The following is a 21,553-nucleotide window of genomic DNA, read 5'->3' as shown; positions in this document are numbered from 1 at the left end:
ATTTCAGTGAACAAGAATTCTTAAGATTTCTTTTAACAGTAGTATTTTCCAGTAAAAAAGTCTTTCCATTTGCACACATAAGCTATTTTTATTTAATCATCTCTATTTCTTTTTCTGTCTCTTGGTTTCCAGATTCATAATTTTCCATGCTTAGTCTAATACTTCTCTCTCTCTTCATTTCTATTTATTGCCACCTACTTATGATTTTCAGAATTGTATGTATGAGTTACAGTGAAAACAATGCCATCAGTCCACTTTTTTTCCACTGCATCATAAAAAACCTGATTTTTATAAAATTATAAATTCTATGAAGTTATAACTTTTATGCTGCACATTTATCTTCAAACCTCAACTTAGAGAATCCTACTGCTATAAAAAATATGCCTGAAACCCTGTGTGCCAGGTGTGCATGTCCTCATAACACAACTCAAAGTTGTTATGCTTAGAGCCACATTAAATATTTGTAACAGAAAGTCTTGATACATCTGACAGATCATCTGGTTAAATCTTAAAAAGATAAGCAAAACAAACAAATGCACATGATTACTGAGGGTAGAATTATGACCTAATTTACAACAAAAATAACAGAGCAAATAAGGTTCTGGAGTGAAAGCTTTGTCTGGTTCCTTGTGATTCTACAGCGTTCCTATGAGAAAGAGCATATTCCTCCCTCCAGACTACCTCTAGCTTTCCAATGAATGACAGTGCCCCATACATCATTCAACTGAAATTAAGTAAGCCCAATAGGAAATAATGTGCTTCCAAAACAGCCACTCAACAGCAAACTCTGCATAGATGTAACTAGACGATTTAAAACATGTGGTCAATATGACTGCAGTGATTAAGCAGTGCAAATCACAAGTAGATAGAGAGATAATTCTTACTTTACTCTCGGGAAAATATACATCAAGCAGAAATACAAAGTCAATTTTCATCTTCAGTTTGATCACAAAAGTAAACTATAACTTAGGGTACAATAGATATATGTCCATTTGCTTTAGAATTTCTATACCCTGAAGTATAATATATAAAAAATAATAAACAAAATGTAAATATGCTAATATAAACATCCACTCCATTCTGTTACAAGAATATGAACTAAGAAAGCAAAGCTAGACCACTGGGCCTAAAATACAATATGAATAAGAATTCCTTAGTCTTGGGATAGTAACTTCATTAGGTATTGTGTGGATTTTCTATGTATGACTTGCTTACTAACCAGTGGTCAACTAAAGCCATCGTTCCATGATTTTTAGGAGCTATAAGAGATGAATTTAGCTTCTAAGACAGTGACAGTCTATCTAAATTCAAACACCTCTATTGCCAAGCCTTTGAACCATTCTGTTAACAGGTCACTGCTTAACATGGTTGAGTAAATACAAGTATTATTATAGGAACTAATGAACTGCCTTTTTTTTGTTGTTGGATGAAATGGAAAAATATGTCTAGGTGAAGTCATTCAGAGAACAGCAATGATCATTTCCCAAAGATAATAGAAGCTGATGGTAATTGCAGCATACCATGCATCAAAAATGTGAATTTGCTAAATATGTTTCAATCACTGAATTGTTTCAATAAAAATGTACAAAGTTGTTTTATGTATAACATTCTTTTAGACAAAACAACTATTATGCCTTTTTCACACTTTCATTTAATATCTACTTTTCAAATGTCATTAGCAATGACTTAATGACTTAATATACTAATGTTGGCATTTGTGAGAGCTGACAATACATTGGAAATAAGAGAAGCAGTGTTCTCCCATTTCTGCCCAAATTTAACCTATGAACCATTGTGTTATTTAACAACACAGGCCTTATTTTCTCCAGCTGTTAAACAGGAACAGTGCTCATTTTTTTGTGCAGTACTACAACATATTTGTAAGAGAAACAAGACATACAAAACTCTATAACATACAAAACATCTATAGCTGTATGCTCTTATAATTTGCTTGCAAAAAGAGAATAGCCTCTTTTGTTTAATAGATACATAAACAGCATACTATGTTGATGCTACAAACTATATAAGGTACAAGATTAAATCTTTTATGCTAGTTTTTGACCCAAATATTGGTGAAGTGTTCTGAAAGAATAATAATAATGGCATTACACATTTTAACCTTTACATCCAAAAAAAGCTGCACCACATTGCCACAGAAATATAAAATTAAAGTAAATGTCAGCAGTTAGCTGTTTCTATTGTTAACAGGCTTTTTTCTTGTTAATACTGTGAAAGAAACTGTATCAGTTTTAGTCTATAGACAAGCATTTATAGACAAGTCTATAGAACAGTATTTGAACACTGCCTCATCTCTACTCTTTCCCTCTCCTTCTTTCACATTTTCTCAACATTCAGAGTCATGTTACAGGTTTAAAACATTTTTGTTCTTTCCTTTTTAAGCCTGCAGGAAAAAAAAAGGACAAATTTTCCTTTTTTTTTTTTTTTAATATAGTATTATCAATGCTGATATTTGAAATTCCAGAAGTAAAAATAAATAAAATTTTGTTGTTGTTGTTGTTGTTTTTACATTGGATTTGAGAATGTCATCCTGATAAATTTGTCTTAAGTGACAAATACTACAATGTTCTTAAAAATATTAATATTGTAAAGTTGGACTTTTGTATCTTCAGTAATAAATCAAAAGGCACTATCAGTTAAGAATCTCTCAAGATAACTTCATGCACGTATATCAACGCAGAATATGCTTATAAAATACTTTAACTGAGTTGATTGTACTCTGAAGCAAAAAAAAGTTATAATTGTCTGTTACCTTAACATAATACTCATTGATTATGGTGACACACAATTCCTGGATTCCTACTCTTAAGCTATGAGTGAAAATGGTGATTCTTTCATTCATATCCTAAAGGTCTTAAAATAACTTAAAAATGCATTTTTTTGTGGAACAAAATAAATAAGAATGAGTTGCTCACAGTAAAGAATAATATAGTTCTAGTTATACACAATATATCAGCTTTTTGTTTGTTTGTTTGAAAGGGTCATTTATCCCCCAATGCTAGAAAAATATTCAAAAGAAATTAAATATGCAGAACACAGCCTGAACATACTGAGGAATTTTAAAAAATTAACTCAAGGGCAGATGCTTAAACAGGATATCATCCACGAACAAACAGTTTGGGCCAGGTCCCTCTTAACTGTAAGTATTCTAATTACTGAGACAGCTGATGTTTCAAATGAACGTTAGCCACTTTGGCTAGGGTACAATTTCTGAATGTTGTATAATTTCATTGTGTCTTTTTACATTTACAAGCAGTGAACAATGAGGAAATTCTACCAGAAGTAATATAAAGTATTCCTGGAGCATTGTGTCCAGTTCAGGGCCAAAAGGCCAAGGTTACTCTCATCTGTATCCCACTTTTTTTTAATTTTTTTTCTCTTCAAATAGCTTTTCATTTTTCTGGTCAAGCTTACCATTACAAGGAACCACAACAAGTACATTGGTTTCTTGAGACAGCTAGCATGGCCTAATGTAGAGGGTCAGCTGAGATTTCAGGTTGTCCCTTGTCATCCAAGATCTGGGAAGAAAAATCTCTAACTCCAGTATGGTGTTAGAAAGTGGTATTCCTTCATTCCTCGTGATATATGCTGGGCTACTTGACAAGACCAGAGCACTCTCAGAGTTCAAGTTTTACATTTAAATGCATGTCAAGCAAAGCTGAAATTGAAAGTTTTAGAATTAGCACTCACTGATTCCTTTTGCTAAACTAAAATATTGGTCCTTAACAAGCCAGCCTATATTACCCTCATGCAGAAATGCTCCAGCACCAACTGGTTTCACTCACAGAGGGCAAATACCCACTCAGTCCCTGGTGATTTTACAAAAGGTTGCAAAGATTATTCTTCTGTCGAGAAACATTACTGTTCTGTATTTCAGTAAAATGTTCCTCATCTGCAGAAGCTGCATTACCTTCAGTGCTGAGACAATCACCACGGACACACTAAAAAATAATCACATCATAAACTCTGGACATCCAGAATATGCATTCTTCCGCCAGGGGCAGGCAGTCATTACAGAATTCACTGATAAACCTATTTTGGTCACAAAAGAGAATGCAGAGAGCTGGCATAACAACTACACACATACATGTCTTATAGATGGTCACTAGCTTAGTCTATTGTGACAACCACACATTTCAACAGCAAGAAGAGGGAAAGAAAGAAATCACTTTCAGATCTGGCATGTGAAGATGCCATGATCTCACTGTAGAATGAGATGTCAGTTCACTAACTTGAATAAAATTCATTTCTGAAGAACTTACACTTTTCTGAGATCTCAGAATGTCTTATTTTTAGCCCTCTTCTACTTGTTAGTCCTAAGGACATGTTCATGCTTAAACTTCTTTAAAATACTTCTAAAAATATTTTTATGACAACAAATTATTCTATATGGAGCTGGAAAAAAAAAAAGGAAAGAAAATGGCAGTTCAGAAAAAAAAAATTAATAGTGGGCACATAACCAGAAAGCTCACTGCAGGATTTGTAAATGTGTAATTTGGCACGATTATTCCTTCTGTCTGAACGAGCTAATGGATTCTCTCACATTAAGAAAGGTACGTGGATGCTGTGGAACCTTTGAAAGAATTCTGTAATGACAGAAATCTGCAAGTCTATGAACGACCCTAGAATTTCAAATTCACTCTTAATTCTTCACATCACTTTGCAAGTTTTTTTCAGAGTAGAGTAGTAGCCATACATTTGTCTGCCTCACCACTTTTCCTGCTGGGATTAAGTCACTTATTCTACACTAATGCTTTACATTAATTACTTTCAAATATCAAACTAATGTGTGTTTGGCACTCTTAAGTAAATGTGAGTTTATAGACACAGAATGGAATTTTGATGCATGTTTTTTCCATCATTTGTCCACACCAGAATGGGATGCAGTCTATTCTTATAACACATAAGTACTAACGTTACCAGAAATAAAAAATAAAAAGACATTAATTTTGAAGGAAAATGTATAAATCTATAATGCTTAGTTCATTAAAATAATGGAGATAATCACTATAAGCAAAGATAAGTAACTCTTTAATACAATCTACAAATCAGAAATTTAGTTATTTCTATTACTTTTAGGAAGTACTTTTACCAATGAAAGTAAGGGTAAAACAAAATATAGTAAAACATAAAAACTGTCAACCATTTTAATGTATAAAATTCTCAACCTATATAGTCTGAATTTTGGTTAGCAGTGTCTAGCTGTTTTTCCTGAACTTTGTCTCTCTCACATGCGCTTACTCAATTCTTCTCATCACAAATAAGTGGCTTTATGTTCCTCATAATGTCACCATTCTTGAACTGTTAATTTTGCCATAATTAACACTTTGGTCAAGTTGGGTTTTTTGTTTTTTTTTTTTTTCCCCCCCCAAGACTTTATATTTCATAGAAAATGTATCATTTCTTTCTAAGAATTGAAATTCTTTGTTTTCCCTTACATTTGGTACAATCTGACTTTTTTTTATAGCTAAATTGGATCTTGCACTCTAATGATTTGGAGATAAAGTTGAAACTTGAAAGCAAGATATTAGTATTATGACCTTTGTCTTCTTTCATGAGAAAAAACAAAATCTGTGATCATGTAATATAAGACTATTTTAACACAAATAGAAAGAAGGACATGAATTACGCAAGATTTTGAGCAACATACCTTCAGAACTTTCAGACTTTGCTTTGAAACATTCAGAGTCTCAAACGCACGCATCTATACTAAACTCGTGGTTTTCATTACGTGTACTTAGCAATAATGGTAGCAAAAATCATGACTCCTTCAGGTCACAAAACTCACTTTTATCAAATATAATTTCACAAAGAAAAAAGTGACTATTTTGTTTGACAACAGTTACAATTGGTATTTTCTTTTCTCTTCCACCCAACTTTCTCTGTCCAGACAGGTGTGACAAGTGACTCTAAAATCTGTGAATAGTACACAATCTTAATGAAATCTTAACACATATTGCAGGTGACTTTATTACTATATAGCTGTAAAATGTTATTACCAGGAGATTTTGATTTCCCTTGACTTATATTAACTCTATATGTCAAGAGGTAGAGCAAAACTTGCATGTGTGGAATGCACAAAACTTGGAGATCAAGTGGAGAGCAGCATACAATGTTTCCTGCAGATAAGATCAATTGCAAGCATCCTCCAGAGCCCTGGCAGTATTTAAAAGTATTTATATTAATGATAATTTAGAGAATAGATATAATTAAATGTGAAGAAAAGACCATCATAGTTGAATGAAAAATGGATATTGTATTCCTTACTGATCTGGACATCTAAAACATCAGCCATGTGTACTGATGAGCTAAAACCACATAAACATTCTAAACTTCTCTCTTTTAAACTTTTCTGGTGTACCTACAGTGTTGAGTAGCACTTCAGTTAATCTATGAATTCATTTCTTCAAAGTTGAACATATAATGTAAGTACCTGGTAGAACTTTGAAATGGCAGGCAAATAACATTGATTTTTTCTTTCTTCAAGATATGAAATGTAAGCTTTGATGCATACAGTATTGAGTGTAGAACACTGTAATTAAGAACTATATATTAGAAACAAAATTATTTCTGTGATATCTTATTAATTCTCTTTCTTGTGTTACTCAGTTTATATTAGTCTGCTTATTTAACAACTCAATCTCATGGACAATTAAACAATACTCACAGAGGTATACAAATGTCTGACTCGCAATCAGTTCCACCTTATTAAACTCTTCTTTTGTTGTTTTGTTGCATCCTGCATTACACACACAGTCGATAGAGTATCCTCGATATTACTACCCTTCTGAATACATTTGAAAAAATAAAGTCTCAAACTTGATAGACTCTGTAATAAAGTTAACTCTTTTAGATTTGCTCTTGTAAATGTAAACAAAAGTTGCAGTTTTTCCAATTAGGGTTCCCATAGTCTTCCCTTAATCCACTTCTCCAGTGATTTAAAAATTGCAGCACTAAAGATCTTCAAATCACTGCCGTCACCTCAGATGCTGTCAGAGGGTTATGATAATATGCAAACCCCCGGTCATCCCAGCATCAATTATGAAATTATCACTTGTATTCTATGGAGACACTAATATTTCTTTCCACATTCCTTCTTAAAATTGGTAACGTTCACTGAGAATGCTATTTCAAGTGAATCATGTCTTTGGCCATCAATTAAATGCCTTAAAAAAAATTCCAAAAAACAAAAGCACAGGGAATTAAAAAAACCAAGAATCTTTAAAGCTATTTTCTCTTTTTTATTATGAGTAAAGGAGCTGCTTGTTTATATTAAAGTTAAAACTATACCTAATCTTCCAACGTTCTTTAGGTCAGATAATCACCTGACTTTTTAGAACAGGAACTGCTCAGAGAAGTGGTGAAATGAAGTTCTTTCTAAGTTATCCTATATTCCTCTCATTTTGTACATCAGACGAGTGATCTGAAATTTGTCTCATTTTTTGTGGTAGCGGCATACATCAGTGACAGGTCATGCCTCTTTGCAGTAGAGACCTTTAAGTGATACTAAATGAAACTATTATATACATACCATATTTCAAGTGACTGCCAACATTAATGCATTGTTTCAGTAATAACCATGAATCTACTGTGACATATTTGGGCTATTTCTCTGTGTGGTTATAATAAACTTTTGTCCAAGAGCATTTAAGTACGTAGCGCTCATTACCCTTGTTGTGTGACCTAGAAGGGTCCTTGACAATAAAAATTCTGACATAGAAGTTCACAGTTCAAATCTGTCTTTCAAACTGTCCCTTGAGACTACTTGTACAGATCCAAGTCTTTCTTGACAGCTGTGTTGAGGTCTCCTGATTATAAATTCCCATCTTCTAATCTTTTTGCTGGAAAGGGCAGCTGCAAGTAAAGGCAAGCTAATTACAGCATATGACATAGATGCTAATAAGTGCTTAAAACATTTCCTATCTATGCTTAAAAAAAACAATTTGCTGGTAATAATTTTAGTGTAAATCTCTTTAGAGGTGTAAGTTTCTCCTAAACTCCACAGGAGAAGAAATACGTTCGTGACATATAGGTCTCAGTAATTGTCATGGCCTGCCAGGTTTTATGTTACACCAGTGAGAATTATTTTTACACACATAACCTGGAAAAATATATATATATACACTTCAGACAATGAAAGATCAGCTCATACTAATGGAAATCTACTTCTACTTTCTGATTTTTGCCTTTGCTATATGGCTGAAGAAGTTTGCAATGTTTAAAATAGATTAGCCAATAATGTGGTACAATCAGGCAGAACAAAAGAAAAATACCAACCTGTATTGACTATAAATATAATGGAAGATTATTTTATTGGGCATGAAAAGTGGATACAAACTAATTGTAGTTATTTGTCACCTGCAATTATTTTCAAGTAATCCATGACAACTGTAATACAGGCCTGTCAGCAGTTGTCCTAACTTGTGATGAGACATACAGATCTCACAAACTAAGAAAATGCAAGAATACATCAGTACGTGCATGAAAGAATGAAGAATATTCCCAGAGAAAGTAACATTCTAACACTTATGTAAGGACCAAACATAAGGACCGTTGGGTCCACCAAGGAGCTGGTATGATGATCCCAACTGACTTGACCATAATACTTTAAAGAATTGTCCCCAGTACTTTATGTATCAACTACATAATACTTACTTAGCAATAGATAAGCCCTGAAACTTTCCAGAAGTTATGTCTGTCTGTTTGGGATCTTGCTTTATGATTCCCTGCTACTTTAAAGAGCTCATGTTACAAATGGCAGTTTTCTGCCTTACACAGAAATAAACTCAAATCAGATCACCCTTTAAGCTTCGTTCTCCTAATGACACTGACATCTTCAATTTCTGTATACGCATTTTATCAAACCTCAGACAAATTCTTGTTTATCTTCTGCTGATCCTTTTACAATTACTCAAGCAGAGATATTTCAAATAAACATTTAAGGGAAGGAGAAAGCATGGAAAAAACATTAATGGATTGTAATAAAAGGTATCTGAAAACTCCTATATATATAGGTACATATCTCTAAATGACTGCAAGCTTTGCTGTAAGACATCAATTTTCAGATCTAATATTACACAACTTCAGTTCATACCCATATATGGTTTCCTGTTTTCAAGTCAAATAGCAAAAAGCACAGCAGACTTTGGGTTGCTTTTCAGTAAGCATTAAAAATACCAAGGATAATGGCAAAATTATCAGGACTTGAATGTATACCTTAAACAAATCTCTGTAATCTCTGTAGCACGCTTTTAAGTGATTCAGGAACTTCTGTCGTCAACATCAGTTGATGTGCAGGTGAACTAATGTACATTATAACCCAGAGAAAAAACACATGAAGATCAGTAAATCTTACTACCTTTTCAGGTCTCAATAGGCAACACCGCACCCTTCTAATGACATAAGCAAGAAATACATACTATTTTCGTTCCCTTAGATCTGTTAGAAGCTGAAGTCTCCTAGTCTCCTACACATTACTGCACTGAGTTTAGAGAGTGGGATGAGGAGTCAAAAACTACAGCAAGTAAGAGCACATTTCATTGTCCTTGCCCATGTGAATGCCCAGAAAACAAACTGACCAAGCATACCAAACTGACCTATTGACTTTTTGAGACTCTGGTAGACTCTTCAAAATAGCACAGGCAGTAAGCTATAAATCACGTCTCAATTTGGTTTCACTTCTCCACACTCATACTCAATACATTTTTATAAAACAAACAAACAAACAAAACAGAGCAAGAACAGATCATGTATTCATCAAAAGCCCTGCAATACAAGACAAAAGAAAGACGATGAGCAAAGACATCAGAAGAATCACAAACTCACTGCCCTTACGGAGTTCAGCACCTGGAAGCAAGGAGGATGCATGCAACTAGAGAGTCCACTCAGATAATCCCTTCTATCACAGGGGCACGCAGTGCCCATTACTGCACTGGTTGTTTGCAGGTTTAAGGAGATGCTATGCAGAAGTTTAGTGACCACTGATACTTCTATGTTATGAACCATATCCCCAGATGAGAAGATGGATACGCCTCAGAAAATGCACAGCTTACTGCCATTTAATTTTTCTTTTCATAACAATTTGCTTTCAGATTTTCAAAACTACTTTTTTTTTCTGAAACCGTTTTATATAGGGATATTTTCTATTGTATGATTTGAATAGCATTTTTTTCCCCAACAGAAAAGGCTATTCAAACTTGCAGAGCAGTAGTTTTTGAATAGGAAGTGGGTATATTTGCATGTATTCATTTATCGTAGTAAAAAAAAAACAACAACAAAAACCAAACAAAAAACAAACCTCAAAAGCAGTCTCTCTGAGAATCTAAACACCTCAATAAGCCATTGATAATGCAGTTAGTCATACCACCTTTATCACCCTATCATTTCAAGGGAACAGTGCTGGAGGTAGAGAACTTCAGGACAATAGTGCTATAACAGAGCTTCTGAACATTAGTGAGCATCTTTATTAATTAATTAGCAACTGGAAAACTAGCACATGTAAAGATTCTAATGGAATGACTTTAAATACAAGCATGTGTCTAAATGGCATTCACAAAATAAGCCAAGAGCATCTGAGGTGTTAAAGCCCTAAAATTGCCTATTTTAGCAAACGAGAATAAAAGTAATAAGTTAGTTGTATATTATTTTTATGTGCTTATAATAATCCCTAAGCTAGCAATTTTAAATTTTTATAAGGTGTTAAAAAAAAAATTGCCAGGAAAAGTATTAACCAAAGGTACTCCTTCAGTTATATCTTCAAATACCAGCAGGACTAATCCTCAGGTAAAATAGCAAAAGCTTAATGCTATCATATTTAATTTCAAAGGATTTGAACAAAGAAATAATTTCAGATGATTAAATCAGTTCATTTTCAAAACTGTAGGAAAAAATAATATTGCTTAAAAGTTTGTTGCATTTCACATAAATACCCAGGAACATTTACATAAAATGATAGACATTGCAGAAGTTGGCTTGCATTCCAACCCAAGAATTAATAAGTGAGCTGTTGAACACTACAGATGAGTTCCTTTGTACTGACCTTGAACAAGGAGTCATTGTGAAATATCATCACTGTATTTATACTGTTAGTAGTGTAGGAAGACTATGTCCCTCACACTTCATCATGCATCACTGAACTGTAACAAACTCTGACAGGTATAGAGCATCTCTCTAAATATTATGACACTCTGCCAGTGACAGCTGGAAAAGAAAAGCTGGACACAATCACAGTTCTCACATTTACTTTAAAAGATGAACTGCCATCCATAGCAACTATAGTTCAGGAAACACATTTTAAATATTTTTAAGTATCTTATTTCCCAACAATTTAAAATGCAGAAAGGTTTTGGTTACAACAAATACAGTGCTGTGAATTCAGGCACTTTCTTCAAATCTTTCTTCAAGCTCTGAGGTATGCAACTACCTACTCATCTGTACTCCAACAGAAAGACATTCCTGCCTGAGTACACGAAGAAATACTTCAATCTCTGGTCAAGTTAATGGGAAAGTCTTCCACAGTGTAACTTTTCTTATAGCTGCTAGGTCTGTGCTTTAGGTATGTGCTGAAATCTGTATTCTCTAGAAGCTGCTTGTTTTTTTGCATGGCAAAATACCGATCATTTTCTTCATAAAGAATGTTTAATACTAAAAAGGATTATAAACTTATAATTTGATTCAGGAAACAAGAATTTAATGTAGCTATACAATATGCTATTACATATTCCAAGAATAAACTAGCATTCTTAATCCCTACAGAGTGAGACATGAGAAGGTTGGGTTTGTTTTTGCTTTTTGTTTTAAAAAATGGTGCTTGTACATAGATACATTATTCAGAAGTGATGATAATTATGAGCATGTTGCTGCTTTAACTGATCTTTGCAGAATTAGAAACAGTTTGGTTGCTTAATCTTAATAATAAAGTTTATTACATAAAAAAGATTAATCTTAAGTGGTATGCACGTGGCTACAATAAATTTTGGTATATCTTGTCTAAAAAGTTTTCTTTCAGTATATATCATATTTTCCCAAAATTTATAAGTAACAGTGCATTCAAGTTTATTTTACTAAGAACTTACTTTAAAAAAAGAAAGGGATGTGATTCCTTATATTTTATGAAATACCTCAAAAAGTTTGAATTAGACTGCTTCAGTCTAAAAGATATATATCTAAAAGATATATTTTTGGAATGTTTTAACTCATTTTTTTTAGCTCAATCTGTACTCATAGAAAATGAAGCTAAATGCTTCAGACTTAAATCTGACTTACAGACCTTGCCAAGAATGGCAGATCAGCTCACCTTTGAAGTAAAGGGTTTGAAGTTCATTAACTTAAGAATATTTTCAGGCAACACATCAGAATTTGTTGACAGTATTCCTCATGCCACTTAGGGTATGAGACGTTTTTACTCATACCTTTTTAAAGAGTTGAGCTTGGTGTAGAAAAATAAAAAATAGGGTGGTTCATTTGATGTCTTTGTCAAACAAGATGTCTTAAGGGATATGTATTAGGAATACTTCCTCTCAATCTTCTTGAACATCCATTGTATTTTATCTGCTTTTCCTCCTTTTCCCCCTAAGCCCTTGTATAATCAATGAATATACAGATATTATAATTAAGAAATCTACAAGGCTAAACAGGTTATCACGCTAAAGAAGAATGATGGAAAGCTTACCCTTGTCCTTAGCTCACTGAGAAGACTGCAAGAGGAGCAACCTCCAAAAAGAGATCCTTCCTCGTTGCTAGTCAGCTCTTAATTGGGATCTAGGAGAGAAAGAGGAAGGCTCTACCCCTTTCAGTAGCACAGGTGAAGACAATTCACCTGTCCTGCCAGGACTGACTCATTGCTTGCCTCAATCGGAGGTTCAGGCTGTGATTCAGCAGTTCCCGTACAGCCCTTTTATTTCTTGGCAAATTAAATGGAAAGAAAAACAAACAAACCAACCAGATAATAATAAAGTAACAGAGAGAAGAAAAAATGTACAATGTGAGACAGCTGATCAAGTCAACGCTAAAGCAAGTTTTTCCAAGCTCTTTCCTTTTCTTTAAGTTGTTAATGCTAAGTTTAAAATTCCTAACTCAGGGCTTTCACTACTGTTCAGGATCCACCAACCTGAACAAATAGAGATCATTTTAAGTGGAGGAGAGGCAGAAAGTAGAACAGTGATTAAATGGAGAAGAATAGGAGGAATTAAAAAAGTACAATAGAGAGACCGCACACAGGGAAAGAAGCCTCAGTTGATAGCACTCAGCTAAACTTACCATGTATAATTAGTACAATCAGACCTCTATGTCTTCTTGTGTAAAATGATATGATATCTATCTACTGCTGTAAAGTGATTTGAGTCTTATGGTTTAATGCTCCTAAAGGAGCATTAATCACCGAGGCGCAAAAGATGATGAATTATACACCAGCCAGTTAAAATAGCCTGATTTTCAATTGCTTGTTTATCTTTTGGTGGATTAAACACTAAATGAAGAAGTTAGAAACATGTTGACTGAATTCATAATAATACAGCAAACAGTGGTAGAATATCAACAGAGTTGAGGTTATTTTCAGAGCCCACACGATAAATCTGTGTGCTCATCTGCTTGGTTTGTAACAGTGTTCTTATTAATTAGAAAAGCGCGTTCTCTTTAAGCAGATGGAACAGAGACTATTGATACCTGAAACTGCCATATTAGAGGCATTTTTATAGTGACCAGTTCATTTCTTCACTAAGTGCAGTAGAAAATGGACATTGATGACAGATGATCTAAGGTCCGTTTGAAAGCTGCAGCCAGTGTTGCGTATTATCTGCCTTTATTTCAGACAAGAGGTCTTCACAAGGGGAGAACACTCGGAGTCTTAAATGAATTTACCATACTATTATGGTAAACACAAAAACACTTCATCTTCTTTTGAAGCTTTTCAAAAATCCAACATCTTAGAATTGATCGGGAGATATTTAACAGCACTTTTCTGACAATTTCCTTTCTTTCAGTTTTCAGCTTTTACATCTGATGAAGATGAAACAGTAATTTTGCAAAGCATATTGATTGCAATTTCATGTTATATTTCACTCAGAGTAGGAGAAATGAAAAATAACAATATTTTCCTTTTGTTTAATTCTCCCTTACATCCATGTTAGAAATATTTGACTACTACACATAAAATTCACATCCCTGAGTATTGAAACTTTCTGAAAGGCAAGATCTTTGTATCATTAAAGCTATGCTTGATACTATCCTTGTAGTTAATGGTCTGTTAGATACTCTTTTATGTCCATATTTTAGAGGCTTTATAACTTGAGGACAAAATTCTTTGCAATCTGAAGCTAAGCATATAGAATAGCAGTCCAGGAAGAATTTTATGAGGCACATACTCAAGCCTTCTACGAAACAAATTTTAAATAAAGACTTCTTTTTGTGCTCATAGCTAAAATCAAAGATTAAAAAGAATTTTATTGGCAGCTATCTGTAATAACTTTTTCACAGTAAAACAACTTTAATATAATAAAAAAATTACATTTCTGAATAAAAAAGAAAAAACTTTTTTTTGCTGCAAATGACTCAGTTTATGCTGATCTTTACTATTACCATTTCATTAAATGTTACAAAAGAGGGGAAAATTGCAAAAAACAAACAAATTAAAAAAAAAAAAAACACACAAAAAAACAAAAAACAGTTTATGCCCGAAATTATTTCTAAATTAGAAGAGACAAATAGAAAGTTCAGGATTTTTTACTGAAGACTTAATTGTAAATAAATGTATTGAAACACTGCAAACTATTCTACATGCATCAATCAGAAAGAAGCTGGCAAGACAGACAGAGGGGAACAAATAAATAAAGTAGCATTAGCATTTTGCTGAAATACAGTAATGTGATTTTGAAGCTCATGCTCTGTTGTACCCACATTCTGTCCTTGGATAGTTTTGAAGTGAAGTAGTGCACTATGCTCTTTGGAGGAAACCAAATGAGGAATTCTGCTTCATGCGTGCACCATAAATGCCACCATTCCAATGAGACTGTGAGCATACAGAGCTATGATGGGTGCTTTAGAAAACTGAGCTGCACACACTGAAGGAATGCCCAACATGGAAAAGCGGACTAAAACTGGTCTGAAGGCTCCTGAAGTGGTAATGGTTTCCAGCCCAACTCTGCTCCTCCAATGCAGGTACCACACATGCCGTCTTGACCCAACTCCCACTGCTGAGCAGCCCCTCTAGCTGTTCCTCACAGATACATCAACAGATTTATTATCTCTGGTTGAAATGACATTTCAGATCGTAAATAAAACTAATTTAATCCAGATTTGTATCTGCTCATTAAGCCAGCAATCCTAAAGCATGGAAGTAAATACCTAACTAGACCTACTGAAACTAATAGAATTGCACATGTTAGTAATCTTATATGTATATATATTTATATATTTCTGCGTGACCAAGAACACCAAGTACTTAAGACAAACTGCAAAAAGTTCCAGTAATGTAAGCTGATTTATTTTTTTTTAATACACACATTAACAGAGTACCACCAGTTCCTGTTAAAAGAAAAATCTTTTCACAGAAACTTACATAAACTCTTAATTTGATCACCGGCATCGACTCAATCTACAAAGCATTTCTCAGTACACCAATTTTAACACAGCAATGCAAACATCTCAAAAGTACTCTATCTTCTTGCAAAATGAAATTTATTGCATTGTTAGATAATAGGTGATTTGATTAAAATGCTTATAAATATCTATATCATGTTGGAGTCTTTTTTTTCTTTAAATATCTGAAATAAGAGATTTTTATCAAATATCCTGATATTTTGAGTTATACAATGTAAGCATGCAATTTAATTACATAGCCATTACATATCCAACCTAAATAGCTGATATATCCACCATCATCACCAATTCAAAGAGTGCTTATTTTCAATGGATGGAATTTAGTGCTCACTAAGGTGACAGAGACACAATCTGGACTTTTGCACAGAAGTTTCAGTGGGACACAAGGACGTTCCTCCTTATTTTGTTGTGGAATTATGAATCTGTGCTGTATTTGTTGATATTTTGTCGAATTGAAGCCTGAGAATGTTCCAAGCCTCTACTAAACTTCTTTTTTTATGTCATCATAGGCACAGAACTACATCTCTGGAAACAATAATGCAGCTATTACTGCCATCCATGCCTTTGGTTTAGAAGACAGGAGTCCTCCAGCTGCAGGCAAGTTGTTCTCTCAACTCTGGCACTGACTGTTATTGATTACTCTGTCCACTTATAGCCCCTCTTACCGATCTCATTTCCCTTACCTTACAATAAAGAGTGCTTTGGTTGCATAGTCTCCACTTCCAGCAATGCTAGGCTTACAACCTCAATTTCTAGTACAGCAAGTCCAAATTTTATTGACTTCCAACCAGAACAAGCATTCCTAATTTATGAAATTGCATTTAAGACACTTGGATAATGACACAGCTACCCCATTTTGTACTATTCAGAGTCTTCCTAAATGATGTAAGGAAAAGCAGAGTAATGTATATGTAAAAGAAAAAAAAAATCAGGCTGTTCAGTTAATATAAGTTTTGGAATTCCCAGAGATGCTGACTTAGCAACTTTTTGTGGATGCTGTTAATTTTCAGCTGACAAGCAGCATTGAAACTTGGAGTGGCAAATGTTTGCAAAGCAGTATTTCTCTGTGTAAGTTTAATGGGCGTCAAAAGCTTTGGTCTGACACCTTCTGGAGACCAGAGCCTCTCTACAGGAAAATGAAATTAATCGCGTACCCATTTAGCATAAGCTAAAATGGTTTAATTATGCTGCTATGTAAAGATTCTCTTCTTTCATTTCACCTCATTCTACTCCTATAGCTTGGTTTTCTTCATGCAACAAAACTGATTAACCTACAGGCTTTTTCTTCTACTTACAAAGATTTCTAATTTTTTCCTTGTTAGAAAACATCATTTCTTAGAACCACATGTCCATTGCTTCCAAGTATTTCCAGTGAAGTCCAAATCACACCTGGAAACTTTATCAAACTATCTATGCTATACAGACAATATAGATCTGAATGCTTTTGAGCTTTTGGATTCAAATGCCTTTAATCTTCTATGCCAAAGTTCTGCAGAAGAAAGCATTTCTTGCTTGCTGTCCCCAGAGAAATAAGTGGAGTCAGAAGAGAGGAAGGACTAAGAGACTTTTTTGTACTTTCTCCTATCCTCTACAGTCTCCTTGTTCCCCTACAGGTTTTTTTAGCTTTCCTCAAACCCACAGGCTCTGCCCACCCTACAAACCCTCTCACAGGACCCTTATCTCCACTTTCTGACTAACACCTCTCGGGATACTTCCTTCTCCTAATTTGTGTTCCCTACCACTTTAGCTGGGCAAAAGGCACATACTGCTGCCAGTCTGTGACTCCCTTGTTTGGTTGGTGTTGGGGTTACGCTGATGGTTTCCTAACACATCCCCTAATGGGGTGCCTGCTTGGGGTACAGACCCACTGAATGCTCGGCTGCTTTGGATTTGCTCTCACAAATTCAGGTCTCCCTCCTCCAAACAGTTGTCAGGTTTCCCAAGAATTGTTAGAAATAGAGCACTTCTGCACTTTCTAATTCAAGTTAGCAAGCTGCAGTTGGAGATTGGGTTCAGAAATTACTACTGAGAGTCAGCAGAGTATTTGCCCAAGGATATTTTTTCAGGCCACTAAGCTAAAAGGTGATGCTAGAAGCAGTGGAATTGCTTTCAAGGAAGGAAAGTGAGCATGGCAATGAATTGTTTTTAAATACTGTGATAAAGAAAGTGCCAGCTTTCTCTCTTTATATTGCATTCAGGCTGCTCAGCTGAGAAGTGAACTGAGCAATGGATGGCAAGCTGCAGTAATAGAAGCCTCACACTGTGCAAATACCGTTGTTACTTTTTTGATGTTTCAGTTGTCTATCCAAATAAAATCATCCAGTGTGAATGAGCATGAGGAACCATATGGTATGTAAATCAGGAGCAGGAGGCTTATGCTAGACAAACTTCTCTCTCTCACCTTTTCTTTCTTCCTCCCTAAGTTGACCTTAAACATACTTGGAAACAAAAACTGTGTATCAACTATGTGCTTATAAATAAGAAATAATAAGATCTAGTCCAATAAGGCCACTCTCTTCTTTTTTTATTTATATATATATATTTAAATGCAAATTAACCTAAATAATACCTCAAGATTTCTCAGCTCTGTATATGTTTTCCTACGATGGAGGAATTGTATATGCAATCAGTACAGAATATTTTTGAAGAGCTAAGAGTACAGCTTTTTTGAGGGTACAGCTCATCCAAGTAATCCAGACGTAACTCAATTATCTTTGAAGTTAATAACTTGGTTTTTCACAACACTACTGGTCAGCAGTTTGGCAATGATGCGAGCTGAAATTGCTCGTTCGTATTTTAGGTAAATGTTTTGTTAGCTATCCCAATGAGTATCAGTAAGCAGCACTTTAGTTTGAAGACTTTGATTAATAGCATGTATTTAAAAAAAAAAAAGCTTGCATAGGTTTAAGAAGAAAAAAAGCATAGTAAGATTATAAGAATATTCATCACAAAGGAAGATTTCACTCTCATTTTCTCCTATTTTTATAACTCGGAGCATCAAAAGAAGAGAAATGCTGTTGTTCCTGAGGATAGAGCCGCAAGACAGGAATGATGAAAAAGCTCAGCAGCTTAATGAATTACTGACAAACCCATGCTCTTTTTTACATGGAATGATAACGTGTAACATGCTCTTGGGTGGCCATACTATGTAGAGCATAATTACACTGTTCTTCTACTTAGTAGCTCAAGCCACCTGGGAATGTCTAAATACGCATTCCAGCTTCCAAACACAGTTAGTTCTTAGTCCACTGCACAAAGTCGATACAAGTAATACATCTCAACATTACTGTGTCCCACATTAATTATGTGAATTAGAAATATATCACTAAGTTGTTAAAATAAATAGTGTATGAGAAATAAGATGAATAAGCTAACAGAAAATCTGTCTCGTGAACGTCAGTTATGGAAAACACTGCATAATAAAATGTTACCACTCAAGCCAGAAAACATCTTGTTTAGGTTTACATCTTGGTGATTCACTTTGTGGAAGGAAAAATAATTGATTCTGCTCCTTCGCAGAAAAGCAGTGTGTGCAGTGTCATCAGTACGTCAACAATTTACAATTGTTTCACTGCACAAAAGATCTTCAAATCAGTTTCAAAGGCTGTACATTTGAAAAGCAGCCAGGTGGTTATTCAGAACTTTGAATGTGATTGCCTTTATGTTACCAAGCAAGCAGACAGACAACTAAACATAAAGGGAACATTTATACCAGCTAATTAGGAAACGCCGTTGTCATGCTAAACAAAAATTATTTCCACACAATTGGGCACCACTGTCCTTAGCAGACCTACCTCACAGTTAAATATTACTTCCATTAAAAAACATACAAATTTCCATTCTCCTTTCAACATATTTGTTTGCTGAAAATAATCTGGCTTTCAGATGACTATCTAAACATGTCACAACAGGCAACATAAGGCAACAAAATGCTTATTTTCCTCAAATGCTGTAATAAGACATTTGCTCAAGTCTGGCAAAAGATTCAGAGATATGTTTTGTTCTGCAAAATATACTCATGGTGCAGTGCGGCTTCATGAAAAGAAAACAACTCTGTCTTAAATCAGTAGACCAATGTCAGCATGGGGCTATACCAAAAGTAATAATATGTGCCTCTTACTGCAGCTGTCTCATCTCCAGCATTCATGATAACTTGTTTACTGAGAGCACTGAAGAAAGCAGAACATATTTTTAATATTTTTTTTTTATTCCCTTCTTGGAAAATCCTGAGTGGATGAGAATGCCGCCAGGGAGCAAGGAGACACCTGGCATGACAGAAAGAAAACCAGTCCTAAGCTTTATGTGAGTTGGTATCTCTGTTCATGCAAGCATTTGTTCATTGTAAGTGACCCAGGCTTTGACTATCAGCAGCAGTATTTGACCATTATTCCAAGCTGGGCCTGAACCCCTTGGAGTTCTTCTTTTCAGCCTATATATTTTTCACCTAAAGTTTGTAGGATCTCAAGCAGAATAGCAAAGGAAAAAAGTGTTTAAATCCTGTTCTTGCACTTATTTTTCATCTTATGGATAGAATTTGGCTTGCAGTGCCTCCTGTTCTCTGAATTACCCAGTCTTCTCACCACAATCCAAGGACTAATTGCACCCTCATTCTAGTCAGCAAGATCAGTTTTTTGTGATCCCTCTGTTCCTGAAACTGTATTACAAAGCCCATTCAACTGTGTACAGCAAGACTGCACAATCTTTAAGAGTACTAGGAGGGGCCAGGTTTCTGTTCTGAGCCTTGAACATCTGACTTCAAATTTCAAATCAGAAGGCTTTGTGTGTGGCTTTGAAATACAGGTACTGAAGTGTTGCTATGGCTAACAGGGACATCAGACTGTCCACAGGTGTGCTTTACTGACATCATCTGTAGGGGACAAGTTATATTGCTTAGATATGCTGATATCCATGTCAGCACAATTTGTGTTTTGCTGATCATGGAAAAAAAACATTTTCACAGAGCAGGCAACAAGGTTCTAAAGTGATCTGAATTGTTATCCCTTACTCAGAGAACGCATTAACACATCATCTCAAGAGTAAGCTTGTCTGGATTGCTTCTAAAGATCATTTGGAAGACTGTCATAAATGTGGATTGGATCAAACAAAAACTAATTTGTGCCTTGTCTTCTCCCCCCCTCCCAACCCCCCCCCCAGCATTCTGTTCACTTCCTTTAAAAATATTAATATTTTACAGAATATTTCATCCATCTAAAAAGACAAAAGCATTAATGCCTTCAACAGATTTTCAGTCAGAGTTCTTCATTAAATATAATGAAGCACACTGAGTTTTCTCTGAAAAGCTGAAGAATTTCAGAAGAATTGATCTTTTCCATGCAGTAATCTAGTTATTTTCGCCATCAATAGGTTATCCAACATGTAAATTCAATCTTTAATTACTTGTCAGGAAAAGATTTCTTTGTTGCATAAGGGCAGTAGAAAACAAAGGCTATCCTTTGAGTACCACTGAAATTGTAATACAGCAAATACAGAAGCAAAGCAAATACTGTCAAAAACAGATCTTTGCCATTCTTAAGTCAGCACAATGTTCCTAAATTATGATTTCATTTTGCATTGTATATAAGGAGTTGTTAGAAGAAAAACATGCACTGAAATTAAAGAAGCTTCAGTGCAGAAATCTAAGAACTTAATTTGAGGAAAATATTCAGATAACAAATTTCATGTTGTTCATGTGAAAAAAAGTTAAAAAAAAAAACAACACAGAGATGTAGTGTCAGAGCATTAAAATGGGGGGAAAGAAGAGTGGAAATGCAGGCGTGATTGAGACCATGATAAGCTCCGAGTGGCTCTGATGGTACAAGCTTGTTTAACACGAAGAACAGAAGTGCAATTCATACGCCTGAATAAGCCAGCTAATCTTGTTAGGATATGCATTCATGTAAAATTAGTCTCTGCATCTCTGTCTGAAAGAAGCACTTAGACC

The 21,553-nt window shown here is 34.7% G+C and overlaps 1 protein-coding gene across 4 annotated transcripts in view; it reads right to left on the bottom strand.

The window, feature by feature from the left end:
- Positions 1 to 21,553, bottom strand: part of ATRNL1 (attractin like 1) — a 425,500-nt gene that overhangs the window by 151,694 nt on the left and 252,253 nt on the right. The window contains exon 27 of one of the 4 annotated variants that reach the window (XM_042863598.1): positions 7,628 to 7,872. The exons of the other annotated variants lie outside the window; for them this stretch is intronic. Coding sequence (XP_042719532.1) covers positions 7,831 to 7,872 — 42 coding nt within the window. The 3' untranslated portion in view covers positions 7,628 to 7,830. Of the gene's footprint in view, positions 1 to 7,627; positions 7,873 to 21,553 lie in introns of those variants that run through there. 4 annotated transcript variants of the gene reach the window in all.

This window comes from Lagopus leucura, unplaced genomic scaffold, assembly GCF_019238085.1.
Source record: "Lagopus leucura isolate 7727_CA_CO unplaced genomic scaffold, USGS_WTPT01 Super-Scaffold_741, whole genome shotgun sequence".
Taxonomy (NCBI): domain Eukaryota; kingdom Metazoa; phylum Chordata; class Aves; order Galliformes; family Phasianidae; genus Lagopus; species Lagopus leucura.
Note: the sequence above shows the minus strand (reverse complement) of the source record. Positions and strands in the feature narration are given on the sequence as shown.